The sequence below is a fragment of the Schizosaccharomyces cryophilus genome, assembly GCF_000004155.1.
Source record: "Schizosaccharomyces cryophilus OY26 unplaced genomic scaffold supercont4.6, whole genome shotgun sequence".
Classification (NCBI taxonomy): Eukaryota; Fungi; Ascomycota; class Schizosaccharomycetes; order Schizosaccharomycetales; family Schizosaccharomycetaceae; genus Schizosaccharomyces; species Schizosaccharomyces cryophilus.
Genome location: NW_013185629.1, coordinates 96,120 through 117,433, shown reverse-complemented (window position 1 = coordinate 117,433; position 21,314 = coordinate 96,120). Strand labels below are relative to the sequence as shown.

The window sequence follows — 21,314 nt, the reverse complement described above, 5'->3', positions numbered from 1 at the left end:
GAAATATTTTCTTGCTAGGACGATCCATATTTCATGATTTTTCTTTGTCGTTTATTTATAAAGTTTAATAGAAAATAAAGCATAACATAGATATGAGATTTGGTTTTCATTTAATCCATCTTTCCCAAGCCATATGTGTGCCTTCCCTATACGCACCCAAGCCCAGTTCTTTGACATTGAATCAAAATCTACTTCAACACTCTAGATCTTGTAAATTTATTAACCCTGTACTTTATAATTTTGCTTATTACCTTTATTCCACCCCAAATTATCATTGATCGCAAAATATGATGCTCCCATCTTATTTACAGTTTGCAATTCGAAAGCGCGTCTTGGCCGTCTTTATAGTGTAAGAAGATTCAAGTTTATGAAGCTATTCTGTTTAAGTTTAGCATTTCTTTTGCTTACGTTAAATACAGACACTAACGCGACTAGGTTACTAATTATTGCTACGTATCTGTAAGTCGTGAACTAAGAGAGCTCTAAAAACACGGAATATAAATGGACAATCACCATGGCTCAATTAGACTTAAACAGTGGATGGACAGTACACTAAACAATCTTTCTATAGGGGATTTGCACCTGCTTTGCCCATTCCGGTGAATGACAAAGCCTGCCATTTCGTTGTGTTCTTCTTTCTCACTTTGGTTTTCTACTGGGTTTTCGATTTATCCCGTCGTCGCGCTACTCAACTCACTTTAGTTGTTTGTGGGCTTGTTGGTAGTGTTGGTTCAGAATTTGTCCAAGCGTTTCTTACTGTAAGTTCTCATTAAAAGATTATAAAAGTCCTCCATTCCCTTTTGTCAAAAAAACGAACGGGTGTTAAATTGCTTTATTAGAACTGTTTCTAACATATGGCTTTTCACGCTATAAATAGTTACGAACCTTTGATGTCTTTGATATTTTGGTAAGTACTCTTTCCTATGCCAGTATTATAAAAAAGTTAACTTTGCTGATTGTATAGGCCAATCTGCTAGGTTGCTTCCTCTCTCTTATGATTAATATCATGTATCATAAGCGACGCCTTGAAAAAATTCATTTCCAACGTTACGGTCATTTGAACTCTGCTGAAGATGATTTGGAATTGCAAGCTCAAGAATCCGAAGACACAGATATGGAGGACGATCCTAATCGTGCAACATAAGCCTAAAAGTGATGTTTCCTTTCTTTATTATCCTTTCTCTTCGTTTGGAACTTCCTTATTTGCTTATAATTATGTTCATCTTTTTTGTAGCTTGATTTATGTCTTAAGTTTTTCTCATGAAAAATTCAAAGCTTTTATACTTCATGATTCCTTCACGCAATATTAGGCAATGTTATTATATACATGTCTGTCAATCATTGTAATGAAAGTCAAAAATTTTTATTAAAGAGTTTGATGGAATGAGAAGCTTGATTAGTATACCTATGTGATAAATTCTCAGTATTAAATATTAGCAACCGCCAGATAATTAGGATATGAATGAGCGGTTTGCATTCTCTAATCTTAAAATTCTGATTATTTCATGAAACGTTTTTCTAATGCAAGCAATCCGGCTTTATTCAATAACTTGTCCAATTAAGTTCACATTTTTAGTGTCCGTTCCACGGAAATGAAAGCTTTTAAGTTAAAGGCAAATGGGGGACCAAATGATCCAGAGTTTTGTATGAATTCTCAAAAGAATCAACCACTTAATCGTTGCAAGGCTAATCTTCAGCGAGTTTTCTATACTTTTTAAGTACAGAAATATAGACCTTGACTTTGAAAATGGTTGATTTTAGATATAAAGAGCGAGCCTTCCAGTTCTCGACTCCACGACGGAACGTATTTTTATTTTGTGAGGACAAAATAACCAACATCTCTAAATGAATAGCTTCATGCTTTTTTGAGGCCTCAGACAAAACTTTCGAAAACCCTTTGAATGAATTTAGTTGTTTGATAAGGGATAACTGACTGGGTATTCCACTGATAGGCTCAGGCTCCCAAACCTTTAAAGATAATTTAGGGTATTTTCTTTCTCCATGGCTGGAAGATTTTATGTCTTTATCATTCATTTGTTGTTTCCCAGTGCATAGTGACCATCCATAATCAACATTTGATACACTTCCGAGCAAAGGAATTCGAGAGGTACGAGCTGCCCAATAGTTTAGTGCTTCTATCCAAGCTTGGGCCTCTCCTAGCCTTGTAGCGGCAAATTGTAAACGTTTTCCTGAATGCGTTTCCAAATAAAAGGAAGGAGCGGGAGTTCTTCTGAAACCCGTGTTGTCTAAACTTACCAGGTGTGCTACTGAACTCATAATTGACGTTTTTAAAATGGGGTTTCCGATTTTAGAAACATCTAGGTCTTGTAGATCCTTGAACTCCCCTTCTATACTGTACAGAGATAAAATATCTTTTTCGAGAATAGAAAGGGTAATCATCCATACATCCTTTTTCTTCAGCTTCCCGCTGTATCGGATCAAGTACCTTAAAATGCCATACTTGCAGTGAGGAGGAAGATAAAAGGGAGGTGTATGTTCTTGATTTCTTAGAGTAATAACTATACTGGGAAGATCAGGTGAAGGGCAACTTGCTTGAAAGTAACCCATAGCGGACTTGGATCGCTTGGCCTCTGGAAATTGATGACGCATAGCTTTTTCAAACCGATTATGAAACAATAAGACACCATCATTGTTACATTCAAATAGAAGGGACGAAGAAGGCCGCGTTATAGTATCTTCAAGCCTACCATCAGATGCACTTTTATTGCTCTTTAAGGACACATTATCAGACATTGAAAAATTTTTTGCATGTGCAAAAATGTCGTCAGCTATCTGCTGTTGAGAGTTAGGTTTTGCTTGCAAATACCGATCGGGCTGTAGTATAGACGACACCTTGATGGAGTGATATATCTCCTTCAATACCAAAGACCAGTGGTCAACAAAGGCAGCTTCGATTTCCTTGACTTTTGAATTTTTCTTTTCATGGCTTTTAGTAAGACCGCCTTTTAAATTTGACAAGTTATTCGATAAAGAGCTAATGGCTGCCGAGCCATCATTAGGATTGGACGCAGCAGCATAGGAACGTAGCAAAAATTGATATTTATCTTCTAAAGAATTAAACGAAGCTTCAAGGGCTTGTAATATATCGGAAAGGGTATTAGATACGAATTGTGAGCGAGTCATTTTTTGAGAAGAAGCAATGTTTGCTATATGCAAATCTGTGTTCAATAATAGTATTGAAAAGGCAACAGAATGAACAATATCCTTTGTACAAAAAACTTCTTTCGGATTAGTATGGCACCATCGGCTTGAAAAAATTTCCAAAAGATGGTCCACTTTTTGCGTTTCTCCTTTAATATATAAATTACCACAAAGAATGCGTAAAGACTGTAAAATGTCGGAATTTTCAAAATCGTAAAGAGATATGTACTGCTCAAGAACCCTTCTGTGATAATTATCGTCTTGCATTAGATAGGAGAGGGCATCTTCATTAGAGACAATTTTCTCTGAACCATTCCAAATGTCCATAGCAACTAGTTTTGGATCACAGGTACCATTTTCCAAAGAACTTACATTAATGGAATGAACGGAAGCAGCTTCATCTTTCAGATCTATAGACCTCGTAGATTCATTCAAAGCTATGTTAGTTTTATCATGCAAGCTCCCAAGAAGAGGAGTAGAAAATCTACGAGCATTTTCGTCATCCACTCCCATATATGGGTTACCTAGCCGACGTTTAGTAGTTTTTGGGTTTGTTTGATTATCAGACGGAGCATCGTCAAAAACGAAACTCGAATCGGGAGTTTGAAAGTTTTCTTCACAATGATCATAAAAGTCGCATTGATTTGCCTCTATAGAGGATTCATTTACATATGGTGACGCCGGCGCTGATTTGATAAGAGGGCTATTTAGCGGTGAAGATGGTAAACTAGAAAGTATTAGGTCGGCACTGAATGGAGGGCCAAAGGATACGTCTTCAAAAAAGGAGAGAGAAGTACTAGGACGAGCGGGTTCTTTTTGGGATGTAGGGTGTAAATCTCGAACGTCTGTGGAAAGACCGTAAGGAGGGGACCTTTTTAATTTCGATTTTTTCTTTGTTTTTCGCCCCCTTAACGAGGAATTGAATCCAAGAACAGACTGAGAGCGGAATAGAGTCGATTCAGAATCAGCATCCGTTTTCGACCGGACTACCGAATTATCTTCATCGATAGATTCTAAACTTGATGACGGAATAGAAGATTTTTTATGAAACCAATGAGCGGGAAATAACCGCTTCAATAATGACTTCTTGGATGCAGTGGAAGATACAGATGAATTCGACGAGATTGAAGATTGGTGGCGATGACTCCACCGGTTATATATATTGCGAGAAGAAATGTTATGAGTATGAGAGCTTAAGTCCATACCTCATCTGACTTTACAAGAAGCATCCAAAAATTGGTCAACAAAAAAGAAAGAACAGGAATCACCGTGTGTTTCAGGGTAAAGAACGATAAATTATAAAAAGAATGAATAAAAATACAAGAATAAAAGGAATGACTTTTGGTTTTTAAAACCGGAACGTTAAAAAGTTCATACAAATAATTAGTGTTAAGCGCAAGTGGAGAGTAGTTACTAGAAACTACTACCGTTTTATACTAAGTTAATTAAGGCAATCCCTAAAGTAAGTTTTTAATATCTTAAACGTTTTTTTTCCTAATATCTTAGAATAAGATAAAGAAGGAAAAACAACCGGATGGTCTACATCAATTGTTATTCTATTGAAGTCAGAGGGTTTCGATCTGCTAAGGGCAGAAGGTTTTTATAATAGATATAATTTTTATTTTTGAATCCTTAATTATACGAGTTTGTATAGAATTTTGCTTACCTAAAATCAAAAAGGTTGAATTACCGATACACTTCAACAAACATGAAGCCTACACGCTTTTTCACTCCTGAGAACCTTCAAATTGTAAAGAGGATTATTTCTCGTTACCCATCTGGCCAGGAAAGGGCTTCTTTGGTTCCTCTGCTGGACTTGGCTCAAAGACAAAATGGTACATGGATTCCCCCTTCAGCAATGCAAGAGATAGCCAATTCTACCGGTCTTTCTTTTGAACAAGTTCATTCTTTTATGTATGTTTCTGACTCTTTACTGCTTGTTTGCTAATGAGTTTTCTCCTTTTCCCCTTTCGTCTGTGACTAACCTATTCAAATACAGCTTAGGATATCCCACATCGTTTGAGTGGCGCCCTTGCGCTCCACAATTGCGAATTTGCAATTCTTGGATGTGCTGTCATAAAGCAAAGCAGCAGGATTATGATATTTTTGAAGCAGCTCGATCCGTTGCTCAACCGTATGGAGTCGAGGTAAAAACGACCGTATGTTTTAAGTTCTTAATTAAAATGAAAAATAACCAGTTTTACGTTTAGGGATGTTTGGGAGCTTGTTATGGTGCGCCTGCCTTTTGGTTTAATGATAAAATACACACAGATGCTACGAAAGAGTTTATCAAACAAGTAATTTCAAAAGAATTATCTTAATGAATGGCTTATTTTGAATTGTATTAGCTCTGCTGAAAGTTTATTTATATCAGTGTTTCATAAATGACACTTCATATATGCCCTTTTCTACTATGGTTTATCTTGCCAAACCGTTGAGAGCAATACGATTACTTGAGTGAATACAACTTATAAGACTAAATTATAGCCCTAATGACCCGTCCAAAGGGTGTCATTTGCAAGTTCCACAACTTCAACAATGACCAAGAACTACTTACATGTAAAATAACGCAAGTTACTTACTATCGGTGACATAAAGCCTAAAAGTAAGAAAGGAAAAGATTTAAATATGATTTTATATGAATATGATTATGCCAATGCTTATGAACTATATGCAATAGATGCAAACAGAAATGCAGTTATATGTATGTTGATGCTATACACTGTCAAGGAAGATATCAAAACCCAAGTTACCTTACAAAATGACGAATGTCATCGCTCCAATAAGGAGAGCAGCGATAGAAACACCAGCCATTTGACGGCTAGGGGCAGAAGAAGACTCGCTACCAGAATGAGAGCCAGACTTGGCGGGGCCAGAGACGGTACTAGTATTAAAACCAGATGTACTACCATTAGCGCTCATAGCAGCACCAGAGCCAGAGACAGAGCCAGAGCTTATCACGTTACTGCCGGTGGAAGAGGCAGAACCAGAAGAGCTCGTTGTGCTTTGTATAGCTTGAGTATGGGGGATCGCTTTAACGTCAACACTAGTGGAAGAAGAATGAGGACCAGCACTAACTAGGGCAGTGGCATTGGTGCTTCCTTCTTGGTTAGAAGGAGCATTTAAACCCAAAGGTTGGCCTGCACCATGCTGAATGAATTGTTCAGCTTGAGAAGGAGTATCAGGAAGAGGGAAGCTCGACCAGTTTTCATCATTAGGTGGGCAACTAAGAGGCTTGGGATTCTTGTTGTAGCCACCGTCACCGGCAAATTTGGCAGCTTTGCTATACTTTTCTTTTAATGCTTCGTAATTCTTGCTAGTTTTGACAGAGTTACCATTAAGGGTGACCAAACCATAGTTGCTTCCTTCTTCAGTGTATTCATAAACCAAACCACCAGAGAAGACAGAAGCCATCTTGTCGGAAAAGAGGGCATCCACCTCGTTGAAAGGACGATCAGGGGTACCGTCAGATTCAATACTAACCGTATTGCAACCGTATTCAGAAAGGAATAAGGGAATAGAGTAATTGGCGAAATCTTTCATGCGTTGATCATATCCAGAGAGGCTAAAGCTAGAGCCCGAACCACACCATTCGTACATGTTCATACCATAAAAGTCAGCACGGGCCTCATCGTCATCACCACAAGCAAAGAAGTCAGCACATTGAACGCGGATTTCAGCAACATCTGCAGCGGAGTAACCAACAGGAATTTGACGCTTCGAGTTATTCTTGATATATTTCTTGGCGTCACGGAGAGCAGCCTTGACCCAAGTAGTAGTAGCAGCGTTCTTGGGCTCATTGGCAACCTCGTTACCAGCAAAGAAACCCAAAACGTTGTTATAATCCTTAAAGGCATCGATAGAAGCAAAGATACCTTGCAAGTAAATGGCATTATAACTTGAAGCGGCATCCAAACGAGAGATGGAGTTTTTAGAAGTTGCCAAGTCCAAAAGGACATAAATACCAGCATCTTCAAGTTCCTTCATACATTCATCATGATTGGCAGTGTTGTCTACTTGATAAACACGAATAGTATTGACGTTTAAGTCCTTCAAATAAGGGATATCACGCTTGCAGTTCTCAGTAACGGCCAATGGGTCAGTTGTCGACGAAGAACCCCCCGGTTGGTAATCAACACCACGAAGATAGAAACGCTCATTAGATTCGCTATTAAAGAATGCATTACCACGAACCTCAATATGAGGGGTACTGGCACTAACGATGCGTCCGATCGAAAGTAAAGCGAACGAATGTGCCAAAAACTGCAAAAAGTTCATACTTGGCACCGAAAATAAAAAAAAAAAAAAAGTATGGAAATGAAAAGAAAGAAGATACAAAAATTCTTAAAAAAGAACGATGCAAACTAAATGAACGAAACCTCCAACAACTAAAGAAAGAAATTTGTGGAGAATTTGATAAAAAGAAAAAAGAACGGCCTTTTTTATCAAAGAAATAAGAAAAAGTTAATGATTCTATGAATCAAACAAAAGGCTGTTAATAGAATATTCTTCTATAAACCTTTGTCAAGATGGTAATGGCCAAGTTACCTTAGGGTCAGGAAACCACTTATATACCATTCCACGTGACGCGTTTACTGTTTCCCTCATAATACTACTACAAGGGTTGAGATGCGCCATTGCCATGACAACCGCCGCGTGTGGGCTTTAGCTCTAAACAAACGAAAACAGCAACATTTACTCAGAGTAAACCGAAAGACACGTGAAAGTAATTTTACAATCTACAATGAAAACTGTATAGCCTTTTCCAGTTGGAAAAAAAGTCGCTGAAAATGGGGGGGTTCCTTTTTCGAAAATGAAACGTAATGATGTAAACCAACGCGTAAACAAATAGTAAACAATGTGAATGTCATCGTAAGCAATAACCCCAAGATAAATAAACAAAGAAACAGTAAAGGATAAAGGATAAACTAATAGTATAGATAAAAACGCAGCTGGATGAAATGATATTTGACGATCTTTTCACTTCGATAAGTCAAGGAACACATTGACTTCAAGAGCACGAGTTATGTAAAAGTTGTAGTAATTGTAATTTATAAGATTAATTGAAAGTAATTTTTTTAGAGAACTATTGACTTCGAGAATTTATATCCAACTGGACTTGTAATATGATCTATGAAACTGGAAACCCATAGGTTCGACTATGGATAAATGCCTTCATGTTGAAAAGCTCCCTTTGGATCTTCTTCCTTGAGTTAATGGTATGTTTAGCAAGTTACTTATCTAGGAATCAACCTAATTTGAAGTAACTAAGCTTCCGGCTTCTATAGGTTTCAGCTAAGGGAACCCAGCCCATCTTTTACGAACTGTGAGGATTCTGAACCCTTAATCATCCAAGACTGCTTTTGTGAATTCTCTCATCCATTATGATCTCTATATTGTTCCAACGGTGGAAACCATTCTTTATTATAGTGGCCCTTTTCATTGGAAATTATTCCTCATTTTAAACGGATAAATAGTTTGAGACGTTCATAATACCAAACAGTTATGAAAGATTAAAAAGAAAATGAAGGATGACGAGGAAAAGATCCCAATGTCAAAGTGTTGACTATCAGTATAAACAGAAACCTCGTATTGAAACACCCTCCAATGGACGACTCATACATACTATTAGCCAGCCAGCGATTTTTCATCCTGACCAATATACCTTTTCTACTCCTCTGCTTTAGTAATTGTCGAGACTGCTGCAGCAAGCTTTTAGAGCACAACTCAAATGTCAATCAGAATCATCCAGGCATCCAACTATCCGTTATAGATGAAAAAGAACTAGAATATACCATTTACAGATTTCCTTGAAAAGATATAGAATATTAAACTCGAAACCGTTCCCAGTATTGCTTTCATATGTGTTGAACATGGCCATCTCCAGTAGCTTACCTTCCCTTCTCTTGAATTTTAAATCTAAGTTCCTATATCTATACTGCTGGTATAAAAAATTTTAAAAGAATTCCTTTTTTGTCGAAAACAACTAAATGAGTAATAGTGATTAGTGAATATTGGGATTCATGCAAAGATATTTATTTTTGCTGTATCGGTCGAATTAATGTCAGGCACATACTTTCCTTTGCATACTACATTGGACCAAGATGGACTCAAAAATAGCTTAGCTCAAAATTTACAGCCTCCTTGGAAGCGATATGATTGTGTCGATATACAATACGAGCGTCAAAACCTTCAGTCTACGAAAGGTTTGAATTTTTTTCAAGCGTTGAAATGGTCGCCAAGTGGTGGAAGCATAGTAGTGTTGACAGAGAATCAAAAATTGACGCATTGGCCAATTTCAACAACAAAGACTGATACGAATGAGCCATCATTGACGTTTGATAACAGTGGAAAAAATGCCATTACCCCTTCAGAGTGTATTTACAGTTTTACATGGCATCCCTCTCGAAATAATCAGAAGCTGGATTCTGATTTGATTGCATTCTCCACGAGAGATTATCCTATTCAAATTTATAGTCTTTCAAAACAGCAAAGAGTTTCGTCGTTTTACGTTGTTGACCACTGTGAACGATTCATTGGTTCTCACTGCATGGACTTCAGCCCAGATGGTGAGTATTTAATAGCTGGCGGAACAAATAACTTTTATTTATTCAATGTTCATCTAGGCCAAAAGTCTCCTGTTTCTACAACACCAACAAGTGGACATGAGATCCCTATGTGGGAACCCACACTCGACGGAGTTCAATCTAGCATATGTCTTAATCCTCAAGATCCTCGAACGATGGCTTTGGGAACCTTCAATAATACAGTTGGGATTTATGACATTCATAGGAGCAGGCCATGTCAGCTTAAGTTTTCGTTGGCGAACGGTACCGGGGTTACGCATATGAGATGGTCTTCAGACGGGTACGGGCTGTATGTAGGAAGTCGTAGAAGCACTCAAATTGAAGTTTGGGATATTCGATATGCTCAGGATATGCTATACGAGATAAAAGGTCATAATGGCGATACGAATCAAAGAATTGTTTTTGATACTTTGGGGCACGAAGGACTTGTAAGTGGAGGAACAGATGGCTGTGTTTCAATCTGGAAAGGTTCACAACTTGTTGAAAAGGAAAACGTAACAAATCAAAGAAACATAACAGTAGCAGCTGTTGAAAAGCACCCTTTTGATTCCTCTTTGTTCGCCTTGTGTTATGGACGAAGATGTGATATTATGGATGATGAGGACGGATTTTCTTCGATAGAGTACTGGGAAACTCCATTCTCTTCCCTTCAACTTTTGGGAATGGAGAATGGTTTAGCTTAAACGGGGACCATTTTGTATAACATCGATTTCTTTTATTTTAATTCAATTTAAATAAATATGGAGGGTTGAATAAAGTTTTAAAGCACAATGTAATTTTAAGACTCATCATTGATTCCCAAGGTTAATAAAGGTCTTGTGACCAAGCTAACCAGTTTATGTATATACGTATAAATCTTGCTTCGCTTATTATTTGTCCATGCACATAGGAACCTATAGTTACAACTGAACTTCAATTTATCATGATAATTACGAGTCGAACTCTTATCGAAGCATTCAACCTTGGATTGTAGTAATATTAACTACTTTGAATAAAGAGTTAGCCACGGTAATACTGTTATTGATACCTCTTCTATATACGAGTACCATGCATGCATTACATGAACGCTTGAAACACAATCAAATGTATTCTTTTTTCGATGACCTTCTTACTTTTAAACAACTTTTTGATGAATACTGAATTCATTTGAAAAAATAAAGAAATTTCCTATTTCATTGTTGACGTTACACGTCAGCTGGATCTAAGCTTTAAAACCAAATAACAACAACTCAAAAACTAGTTTCATGGAGTCATTGATGAAATAATCCAAGAATTTTAATCTTTCAACATGAAGTTGTTAATCAATATTCATGTATATGCATTCTTGGTTTCGTTGGATTGATGATTTGCATATAAAAAAGAGTATAGGATAAAAAATTTGACTTTTGTAGTCCTTGAAAGCGTCATAAAAGGCTTGATAATTGATCAGAAAGCGTTTTGAAATTTCAATACTACCTGAAACTGTCACTTATGGAGTAACGGTCGAAAGCATACTACACAGTGTTGGTACCTGAGATATAAGCAGAGTAGTAGAGTATGCTTACAATTTGGATGAAAGTATGAAATCAATGATATTATCCAGAAGGTCAAATGAAATATTTTTTTATCAAAAAGTTAAAATTTGAAAGAAATATGAGACATTTCATGGATCAAGGATAAGTACGTTCTTAAGCCTACCGACGAAGTAGAATACACCAAAAGTCAGAAGCGTATTGAACAGCGCTTTTACCCTCGGTTAACTTCAGTATTAAAGTTTTTTATGAAAGTCTTATTTCGTTTACAATCAAAAGTACACACTGGACAGAGGATCTATAGAATGGACATTAAATCAGATACGGATGGTAAAGAATACGCTCCAAGAAGTAGAATTCTCGGATGATGCAACTAGGTAATTGTGTCGAAAGAAGTATATACTACATGTAGTAAATCTGTCAGAAACATGGGTTTCTATCTTTTCAGCTAGCTGTATTACTCGGTCCCTAAAAGACAAAGAAATATAAGTATTACACAAGGAGCTAAGGTAATTTTTTTTTTTTTTTTTAAAAATTCCAACTCTGCTTTACTCAAATTTCCACTCTCTTTACTTCATAAAAACTAAACATAAAAAGGATTTTTTAACCTTCATGTATCCATCAAGTAAATAAACAATTTTCCACACTTCAAAGTAACAACGTTAAGGTAGCATACTTTCTGAAGTTTAACAACTTTTTGAATTAGCTTCTTATTTTAATAATGATCTGCAGCGAATACAAACACGAAAAATTTTGATTCCACTATGTATGTATGATGCAGTAGAACGAAAGTTAACGCGAAACCATCAAAAATTTATTTCTTTCAGATTTTATAAAGGGAAGTTCTCTATTAAGCTGTTTCTTTATATTCATTAAAAAATCAATATATGATATTGATTTGGTGAGAATTTGCCCCTAGAACGTTGATTAAAACGCATTTCTTTTGACAGTGTTGAAACGAACCCAGAACCAAATAGGTGACCACATAAGAAAAGTTGAAACTTTGGCGATTGAATTGCCAAACGTTTTTCTTATCGATCCGTCTTTCAAACATAAAAAATGGTTACTCCAAGGCAAAGAAAAAAACAGCGTTCCGGACAACCTCGATTGACGAGAAGGAATCACAATAAGAAAGCCAAAGCAAAAATTTATGGTAATGCTATTGTTCGTGAAAATTGGGATATGCATGCTACATTGACTCAAAAGTAAGTATCTTAATTGTTGAAAAAGGACGAAGAAAGCAAGCAATCTAGACAAAAAAAGAGCATTTGAGCCGTCTTCGTTACGGCCAGTTTGTTTATGAAATCTCTTTTTGGAGTTTATGAATGCACCTTAGACGCTTTCCTGGTTTTTAATGAATTCATATGCTAACTACTTGGTTTAGTTATGAGCGAATGGGTCTTGTGGTCACTCCCAATTATGTTACTGGCGGTAAAGAAAAAATCAACCCAGAGCCCAAACTTCAAAAGAACGAGAAAAACGCTGAACCTACTGCAGAGGAATTAGAAGAAGTTCGAAGAAGCTTGGGTCCCGGCCAGGCTATTGTTCGAAGGGACGACGAAGGGAACATCATCGAGATTATCCATGGAAAAGAACGTACTTTTGATGATATTTTGGATGAAAAAGTACAATCTGTCCCTGCTAAGACTGAAGTCACAAAGAAATTAGAAGAAGAAGCCTCTCGGAAAGATAAACCTCGCAAAAAACTTCCCTTAAGCGCCTTTGAGCTTTCTTATGTGTCTAAACTACTTAACAAGTATGGTACTGAAGATTTTGAAAGCATGGCAAAAGACGTGAAATTGAATCCGAAACTTTTAAGCTCTGCTAAACTTAAGCAAATGTACAGTCGCATGCAAACATAAGAAATAACAAATTTTTATAGTATCGTTTCTAAAAATGGATTTAATACAAAGTTTGGGTTAGTTAGGATTTTGGATGAAAATATTAAAATAACATTCTATTTCTCATATACTCATGTAATAATAGATCCTCTATTTGTGCTACCCAAATATATGTATAACGGAAAGTAAATTCTTGAAAACGAGTGTACGCTTTGACAATATTGCGGAAATTAAAAATGCCATAAATTTGTCAAATCACCCATAATTTATGAAATGAAAGAATCAAATTTCTGAGCATCTTTAATAAATAGTCAGCCAAAAGCCATAATGACAACAATAATAAAGTGTGTATGCATATAAATCATAATGCTAATAAATTGTAAAGTAGGTAATCTGCCACTTAATGCAATGTAAACAGTGCTCCAGTAAATATCTTAAGCTAAATGCCAATTCATCCTCTTAAGTCTAAGCTATCACACAATTCAAATGTTTACGAAATTTACCTTTCGTTGTCTTCTTTGTAACTGGTACCTTCTGCACCACAGGCTTTGCCGGCGTAGTCTCAGGGACAGACTTCGTAATGGCTGCATTTGAGGTATCGTCCTGCGATTGAGAAGTAATATAGGGTGTTGAAGGTGCACTGCTATAGTTTGCAGCACCATGTGAGTCATTTGACGTACTAGTAGGAGGAAGACTTTCACCATTTTTCAACAATTCCTTCAAACTCTCCAAACCCTCAGCAGCTTCCACGTGTCCATTATTAGAGGCTTCCGTGTACCAGTAAAGAGCCTGTTCTGAATTGTTTTTACTTTCAAAGATGTATCCCAATAAAAACTGGGCGTTGGCATTTCCTGCCATTGCTGCTCGCTCAGCATGTACAAAGGCTTGATCTTCATCAACTGGAACATCAGTAGCACCATTCAGGTACCACTTAGCAAGCGCAAAATCTGCCTCAGTTTCACCTTGTTTAGAGGCAGCAGAGTAATAGAGCACAGAATACTTTGGACTTATAAAACAGCCGCACTTTCCGAATTCATAGACTGCACCCATACGTAACAAAGCAGAAGATTGTCCCAGGAATGCAGCTCGTGCAAAGCATTCTAACGCACGTCGCTCATTTATGGGAATAGCTAAGCCCTCCGCATCTAAATCGACCAATCCAGGGTGCTCATGTAAATTCAAAAGGGCATAGCTATACAATCCAGAAGGGACATCAGCATCAGCATTGTTAGCACTCAGTTCTAAAAGTTCAATAGCGCGAGAGCGTTGTTGAGCATATGTTCCAATATTATCAAGCATTCCTTCAAGAATCAATAAAGCTAATCTCCAACAACAAGCACTGTCTTTAAAGCTAGCACCTTGTTCAAAGTATTCGATGGACTCTTGCAGGCTTCCTTGGTCCTCTAGAATTACACCAAGTCTATAAAGACTTCGAGTATAACCGAGTTTGGCAGAAGCAGAATACAGTTCCCAAGCTTGTTGAAGGTCAACTTCAACATCAAAGGCACCGGATTCATAAGTATAACCGTCATGATAAAGAGCACGAGCATTTTCAGCTCTTGAATATTCCCGAATTTTATCAAGGGCAGTTTCACATACATTCTCTAAATAGTCAATTTCGTCATAGTTTCCGCTATCATAATTTTGCAAATACGGAAGATAAACCAAAGTAAAACGAAGGACGTATTCTGACCATTCTAAGCAATCGTCAGGGTTCATAGAATGGGCTAAATTTTCATTTTCGCGAATCCAGTCTAGTTGCTCCTCTTCCGAGATGGGCAAAGTAAAAGGCAAATCGATTGTGACCTGCTTCTGTAAAGGTGATGAATGTCTTGGTGTAGTGCTTCGGTGTAAAGAATCAGTTGATTGTGTTGGATAAGCAGTGCGTGATACTTCGTGAGACATACGAGACGGTGTAGGAGTAAAGGTGGTAGATATCGACTTCTTAGGCAGAAATTCTCTATTTATAGGTCCGTCTCTTTGTTGCTTATCCGATGGATAATCTTCAGACGTAGCTCGTTTAATCGTCAATAACATGCTTGAAGAAGAAACATTTGGGCGTGAATAGAGACCGATCTTTTTACTACTAGCACTAGACACATTTGGACTCCGAGAATCGTTCATTTCAGGAGCAATCATATCACCAATACCATAAGCTGGTGTTATTTTATCCGTCTCAAAAGGAATGTTAGACTGAACATTGGAAAGATAGTAAGCACCAATCTTAGAAGCTAAATGAGGATCTGATTGCATTGAAGTACTCAAAGTTGAGCGATTACGGGAGCGTATTTGGTGCAAATTACCAGTACTTGCACTAGCAGAACGTAATGGGCTTGATATTTCTGATACGACCATGGGATTTCTTGCGTATTCAGCACTGTCAGAATACATTCTATAAGATTAAATTAATTATAAATAAAGGAGAGCTGGTAGAAAGAGCGAAAAAAACACGTAAAAAGAGAGAATTTAAAAGTCATATGCAAGGAGCTATAGAAAGCTCCTGTCTAAAATTTGGTAAAGGACAACTTCTTCTTGAGAATTATATTGCTTAGCGTCCGCCTCCTTTCAAAAGCGTTTAAACAACTCTTTTAAGTAAACGTTAAACAATGTATCATCCGTACTGGTGCTGGTTTGAACTTTGCAAGTAGAAATCCAAGGGATAGGATGACCAGCCAAGTTAATGAGTGACAAGAGATGTTACCTAATTCTTGATTGGTATTTATCAAAGATAAATAGATCAGGCAAATATTACTGAGTTCAATTAAGAATAAATTCAATTAAAAGGATGATTTGATGTCGTTGACTGTGATGTATGGTAAAATAGGAGGAAGAAAGTAGTTCAGTTGTCAGCGACTTAGAAATTGAATTTAATATTCATATGTTCATCCTTTAAAATTTACTGCTTACGTGAAGTATTTAAAAGAAAACTATAGAGGTTATTGCTCATGCTAATAATACTTTCATGTGGAAGAAGTTCAATTGACGGGCATTCATATCACTGATCATTTTTCTCACCATTTTCTAGCCAGCTTGCAAACCTCTCTAATCTGTGTTCTTCTTCTTCGTCATCCTCAAAACTCTGCTTGCCCGACTTTCGGTATCGCGTTTTCCCATCATATATAGATGCTTCTACGATTCGTCCATCAAAATATCTGCCTTGCATTAACCGCATACATTCTTCTGCCTCCTCGTTTGTTGAGAATCGGATTGTGACAACACCCTCAGGTTCTTGGTCATACAGTACGACATTGGTAACGCGTCCACATTTTTCGGCCTCAGCTGTAATGTCTTCCTTGAGATCAAGTAATAGCTCAGGTTGAGCATCCAGTTCGTCCAATGTAAAAATGTGCTTCAAAACCAAAATTTTTCCAAAACGCTTCCTCCTTTTTTCATCAATTTCTTCTTCAACCTCTCCCCAGGACGAGATTTTCCTAATCATGAATTAGTAAGCAGCTATTGAAAAGAAAAGCTTACTGTAATTGTTGCTGTCGCTTTCTTTGGACCTTCTTCTTGACTGAATCACTAACATCTCGATTTATTGACTTCTCTTTCTTGTAATCGATGCTTGCTTCTTGAACTTTCATTTTTACTCCTGTACCAAATCGAAATTCTGTATCATCAAACAGCTGTTCTGCCAGTTCGATACTTTCACTACGGAAGAAAACGATCAAGGCGTCTCCCTTTAAAGTTCCATCATCATTTGTATATAACTTAATCCTAGGCGTACCTGTGTCAACGTTTTCGGCGATGATCCCACATTTAGAAAATACTTCGTTCACTTCTGATATAGTCACGTCTTTGGGAAGACCTGAAACATAAATAGCCTTATTTATTGGTGCAGGAATTTCATTCTTGCTTGAAGAAGTTTCTTCTTTTCTTGTCCTTTTCACTGAAGCATTGGGTTGCTGCTCTTCTGAGGACGAATTTTCTGAATGTTCTCTCTTCTTTTCAGTTATCGATTCTGACTTCTCTTCTACACTCCTCTGAGCAGAATCCTCATCTGTGTTAGATTCAACAGGAAAGCTACCTAAAAATTTCTTATTCTCAAAATCCTTGAGTCGTTAGGGGATCTGTCTTGCTTGATGTCTTTGTAATAACAAACTCTTGTTTCATACGTATTCCTTCCACGATTTTTCTTCATCAATATATACTAATTCCTGCTCCTGAGGTCCTAAACATCTCCATCTTCGTAACTGAGCGTCCCAAACTGGCTGCGAAGACATTCTTTTCTTCTTCTGGATGTCAATAAAACGATGTGGTAGTTGGAAACCGATTTCTCAGAGTCGGCAAAAATGAACTCGCTGGAAAGATTCCATCTAAGACTCAGCTAAAAGTTTTTTTCTTCTAAAAAAAGAAAAAGTATCGTTTTTAAAAAACTTGTTTAATCGTTCCTGAGAAACTGAAGAAGCTCGGATTGAACTCCTAGCGCTCTCTTCATAAAAGGAAGGAATAAGTATTGACAAAACAAGAAAGCGCAGTATTATTAGTGATTTATGAGTTGAAAACCAATATTCCATGACTTTGCGTTTGTGAAATGAATCCTTCATCAAGTGCATACATCCGTCTCAGAGACAAAGTGTGTTCAACAAACACGAATTATGAGAACAAAAAAAAAAGAATAAAAAGGAAGTTTAACTTCTTGTGATACACATCTGAAGGTTTAAAAAGTGAAAATTTGTAACCTTGAATGGAAAGAAATAAGAACGCTTCATGCCCTTTACCTAACGATGAAGGCCATCAAAGCGAAAGACTGACCGTGAATTGGATATCAATTGACACTTTGGCGAAACTAAAGTAAGGTCAGCTAAAAATAAGTGCATGAAAGAACGGTTGGACTGAACGATAATGTCAATGACGAGTATCGTAATGCAGCTCTAGCAGCTTATGGAGTCGTTTCATGATGCTCAGATACGCTGGCCTTGCCTTTTACCTTTATTGGGAAGGATTTGTTTGCTCAGATTATTTTCTTATTATAAGTTTTTCTTCAAGCAGCAACGAGGAACAAATTCTAAATGAGTATATGAGAAGGACGTAATCCATATTTCTTTACATTTATTCCAAGAAAAAACTCATATTGAAGGATTTGTAAACAGCATTCAAAAGAAACCTACAATGATTTTTGCTACTCATTTTCCAGATTATCCGAATCCGCTGAGATTCGGTGCTTCTTCTGAAATTAATCGTTCATCAAGACTCGTCCTGCGAAATCCTTGGCCTGAATGAGAATTAATGCATCTTTGTTCTTGAACAAGCCATTCCAATAATCTATATTTAAAGCATATTCAAAACAGCGACCGAAATAATCAAGAGTCAATTTCCAATGAACTCGAAGCAGCGAAAGCAACAAAGTATATCATGACATACTTTGTTTGTTTCGCATTTCATAACGGAATGATAACTCTTAGAAGGAGCAATTGTAACTTCTACTCTCATTAATTTCATTGACCTTTGGGGTAAAAACACTTGAACTTTTATAGCACATACGGTGCAAAATTTTTAAGCGTTCTTATGGATTCGGCCTTACTGTATCGAGGATCCAATATAACCCACCAGAAGAAAAATCGGTTCCATTTATGAAATATACAACGTACTGATTGTTGTTTACTGAGCCTTCCACTTTATTGTTTGACTCAAAATCTTTGTATAGACTAACACTGGCTGCTCATGATTTGAACGGTTTACACGCACAAAAAAGTTCACCAATAAAGAAAAGTCATTCTCACGAATTTAGCGATTTCAGCTAATCGTTTTTGGAAAAGCATCCTATATCAAATTTACTTGATAAGAGACATTTCGTTGAAAACCTTCGCATTCTTACTGTTAGAAAACTCCAAGTTGAAATTAATTTCGTTATTCTCTTAATGTTTTTATTTGTTGATAATTATGTAAAGCATCTGGTTTTGAAACAAAAAGGGACTACAGCCTCGATATCATTAGCGGTGTATTTATACCATTCAACCTGTTCACAGTTTTTTATTTTTCTAAGTATTATAGCGGCATACTACAACAGTTTAATGACTGTATACACTATCTAAACATTTCGTAAGAGTTTTCACCCAAACACTCAAAGAAAACTCTGGCTACGATTAGCAACTCACCATAAACCATTACAGTTCAGTCATATGAACTGAACAACGAATTACTACCCATAACAACCATTTGCAACTGGCACCTACATAGACATACTGCGAAAGCTACATTCTCTAGAAGAAAACATTAAGAGTAAAAAGACCAACATCTAAATTTAACAAACCCCATAATATTTTAATCGAGTAAAAAGTAGTCTGAAATTAATTCTTTTTTCGTATTGAAAAAAAAGGGGTATTTTCAACCGTAACCACAGCTCCCTTGAAAACACGTAGACGGAAATGCGACCCGCTTTCAAATAATAGGAGACCAAGATAATGAGCCAATCTACAAATCAGCATCATCTTCATCAGGAAGAGGCATAGCAGCAGCCTCGTTCATTTCTTGTTGGTATTGAGCCAACAATTGTTGGTCGACTTGAACCTCAGGAGGTGCAAGAGCAGGAGAAGCAACAAATTCCAAGTTGGGGTTACCAACCAACTTACGAGCGAGCCATAAGAAAGGCTTCTCGAAGTTGTAGTTAGACTTGGCGGAGATGTCGTAGTATTGGAGGTTCTTCTTGCGGTGGAAGGTAATAGCCTTAGCCTTTACCTTACGCTCCTTAACATCGACCTTGTTACCGCAGAGGACGATGGGAATGTTTTCACAAACACGGACAAGATCACCTATTGTAGACGTTAGTAAGAGTCTTCTTTTTCTTAGGATGAGATAATGGAAAAGAAGGAATTAAGTGTCCTCAATTTTCGTCAATCATACTTGGAAACACAACCAACCGCTATTGAATCCAAGCAAATGTCATTTTCTGTTGAACACTCAATCCTTTCGTTCCTTCTCATTCCTAAACCAAACATACGCCACCAGTGAGGAACGTTCTTGTAAGTAATACGAGAAGTAACATCGAACATAATAATACCGCATTGACCCTGAATATAATAACCGTCACGAAGACCACCGAGCTTCTCTTGACCGGCAGTGTCCCAAACGTTGAAGCAAAGTTCACCAAAGTTGGTGTGGAAGTGTAAGGGGTGAACTTCGACACCCTATTCATGTTAGCATATCATAAATCCTAATCACCATAAAAGCATTATAGATGCGTATTCTGAACAGTTAAAAAGGCTTTAACCCATAAACTGTCCAATTTTCGGCCAAAAAGCCGAAACACACAAGAAAGGCTACAAAGCGTCTGATTATCTTCTCTAGACGCGTTTTTAAAGCACACAATTCTACAATCCTGCTATTTATGCAAATCTACATACCAAAGTAGCAATGTACTTCTTTTCAAACTCACCAGTCAAATGGCGTTTGACGAAAGTGGTCTTACCAGTACCACCGTCTCCTACGAGAACAAGCTTGAAGGTAGGAATGTTTTGTTGAGCCATGTTTCCTTCTTTTCTTACCGCACCGAAACTACCTGAGTTTGGTTAAGGGGAAAATTTAGTGTAGCGTAATTTTTATATGAAAAGCGAGTCCTGCATAAAATAAACCCTAACCCTAGCGATATGGTTTCTTTAGAATCTGACGGAATAGGAAGGATAAAACACCTTTTCGGATGATTAGGTGAGAGAGTGAAGTGCAGTAAATAAAATACAGCAGTGCAAGGCGGTTAAAAGAGTAGAACTGGCTTATTTACTATATAAAAAAAAGGATAAGAAAAGTGAAAAGGCTTACGGAGAATCTGTAAATAACCACACAATGTTAAAGGAGCTTCATTCATCTTCATAACATGAAATTTCGACGTCTTAAGGAACGGCTAAAACATACTTGATTTTACAAGGTGACATACATAGTAAAGGTAAAGTCATTTTGAAACACCATGAACCGTGGGTTGACAAAATCAACTTGACTATTAATTAAAACACTATAAATATAGCAATAAAACATATAAACAAGAAGTCTCCAGTCAAACCCACAAATGAGAAAGAAGCTCTTACTTTTATAAAAAAGAAAGAACCGACATACCACCACACAATATATTGTAATTGTTGGCTATATAATGAAAGAAATGGCTCTTGTGCCAATTAAACTTTTTTGAAAATAAACTTGGATCCGCAGCATAATGAGGATTCAAACGGAACTTGAGAAGTCAAGGGAGATAGTAAGAAGCGGAATTAAATATGAGGTTGCTA

General features: G+C 37.0%; 9 protein-coding genes across 9 annotated transcripts; 4 read left to right on the top strand and 5 right to left on the bottom strand.

Moving 5' to 3' along the window:
• Positions 1 to 85: 85 nt before the first annotated feature.
• Positions 86 to 1,668, top strand: SPOG_00928 (VanZ-like family protein). The gene is made up of 5 exons (XM_013169199.1): positions 86 to 349; positions 436 to 459; positions 572 to 758; positions 878 to 907; positions 965 to 1,668. The coding sequence occupies exons 1-5, from the start codon at positions 288 to 290 to the stop codon at positions 1,142 to 1,144; spliced, it is 483 nt and encodes a 160-aa protein (XP_013024653.1). The 5' UTR covers positions 86 to 287; the 3' UTR covers positions 1,145 to 1,668.
• Positions 741 to 4,577, bottom strand: SPOG_00927 (guanyl-nucleotide exchange factor). The gene has a single exon (XM_013169198.1). It carries the CDS (start codon positions 4,363 to 4,365, stop codon positions 1,687 to 1,689), a length of 2,679 nt encoding a protein of 892 aa, XP_013024652.1. The 5' UTR covers positions 4,366 to 4,577; the 3' UTR covers positions 741 to 1,686.
• SPOG_00926 (uncharacterized protein) lies at positions 4,557 to 7,924 on the top strand. Its single transcript, XM_013169197.1, has 4 exons — positions 4,557 to 4,624; positions 4,669 to 5,076; positions 5,162 to 5,321; positions 5,373 to 7,924. Exons 2-4 carry the CDS (start codon positions 4,871 to 4,873, stop codon positions 5,481 to 5,483), a joined length of 477 nt encoding a protein of 158 aa, XP_013024651.1. The 5' UTR covers positions 4,557 to 4,624; positions 4,669 to 4,870; the 3' UTR covers positions 5,484 to 7,924.
• SPOG_00925 (cell wall protein Gas5) lies at positions 5,765 to 7,696 on the bottom strand. The gene has a single exon (XM_013169196.1). It carries the CDS (start codon positions 7,438 to 7,440, stop codon positions 5,917 to 5,919), a length of 1,524 nt encoding a protein of 507 aa, XP_013024650.1. The 5' UTR covers positions 7,441 to 7,696; the 3' UTR covers positions 5,765 to 5,916.
• A 200-nt stretch (positions 7,925 to 8,124) lies between the features above and the next one.
• On the top strand, positions 8,125 to 10,548 carry SPOG_00924 (heterotrimeric G protein beta subunit Gnr1). The gene is made up of 2 exons (XM_013169195.1): positions 8,125 to 9,106; positions 9,164 to 10,548. Exon 2 carries the CDS (start codon positions 9,224 to 9,226, stop codon positions 10,430 to 10,432), a length of 1,209 nt encoding a protein of 402 aa, XP_013024649.1. The 5' UTR covers positions 8,125 to 9,106; positions 9,164 to 9,223; the 3' UTR covers positions 10,433 to 10,548.
• A 1,671-nt stretch (positions 10,549 to 12,219) lies between these two features.
• SPOG_00923 (ribosome biogenesis protein Nop16) lies at positions 12,220 to 13,266 on the top strand. The gene is made up of 2 exons (XM_013169194.1): positions 12,220 to 12,465; positions 12,645 to 13,266. The coding sequence occupies exons 1-2, from the start codon at positions 12,320 to 12,322 to the stop codon at positions 13,120 to 13,122; spliced, it is 624 nt and encodes a 207-aa protein (XP_013024648.1). The 5' UTR covers positions 12,220 to 12,319; the 3' UTR covers positions 13,123 to 13,266.
• SPOG_00922 (1,3-beta-glucan synthase regulatory factor Chf3/Chr4) lies at positions 13,183 to 15,884 on the bottom strand. The gene has a single exon (XM_013169193.1). The coding sequence runs from the start codon at positions 15,490 to 15,492 to the stop codon at positions 13,567 to 13,569; it is 1,926 nt and encodes a 641-aa protein (XP_013024647.1). The 5' UTR covers positions 15,493 to 15,884; the 3' UTR covers positions 13,183 to 13,566.
• A 212-nt stretch (positions 15,885 to 16,096) lies between these two features.
• SPOG_00921 (U2 snRNP-associated protein Uap2) lies at positions 16,097 to 17,324 on the bottom strand (the record flags this gene model as incomplete). Its single annotated transcript, XM_013169192.1, has 3 exons — positions 16,097 to 16,532; positions 16,576 to 17,153; positions 17,217 to 17,324. 3 exons carry the CDS (start codon positions 17,322 to 17,324, stop codon positions 16,097 to 16,099), a joined length of 1,122 nt encoding a protein of 373 aa, XP_013024646.1.
• A 1,866-nt stretch (positions 17,325 to 19,190) lies between these two features.
• On the bottom strand, positions 19,191 to 20,610 carry SPOG_00920 (ran GTPase Spi1). Its single transcript, XM_013169191.1, has 3 exons — positions 20,445 to 20,610; positions 20,042 to 20,228; positions 19,191 to 19,853 (listed from the first exon to the last, which is right to left on the bottom strand). The coding sequence occupies exons 1-3, from the start codon at positions 20,565 to 20,567 to the stop codon at positions 19,516 to 19,518; spliced, it is 648 nt and encodes a 215-aa protein (XP_013024645.1). The 5' UTR covers positions 20,568 to 20,610; the 3' UTR covers positions 19,191 to 19,515.
• Positions 20,611 to 21,314: the final 704 nt, after the last annotated feature.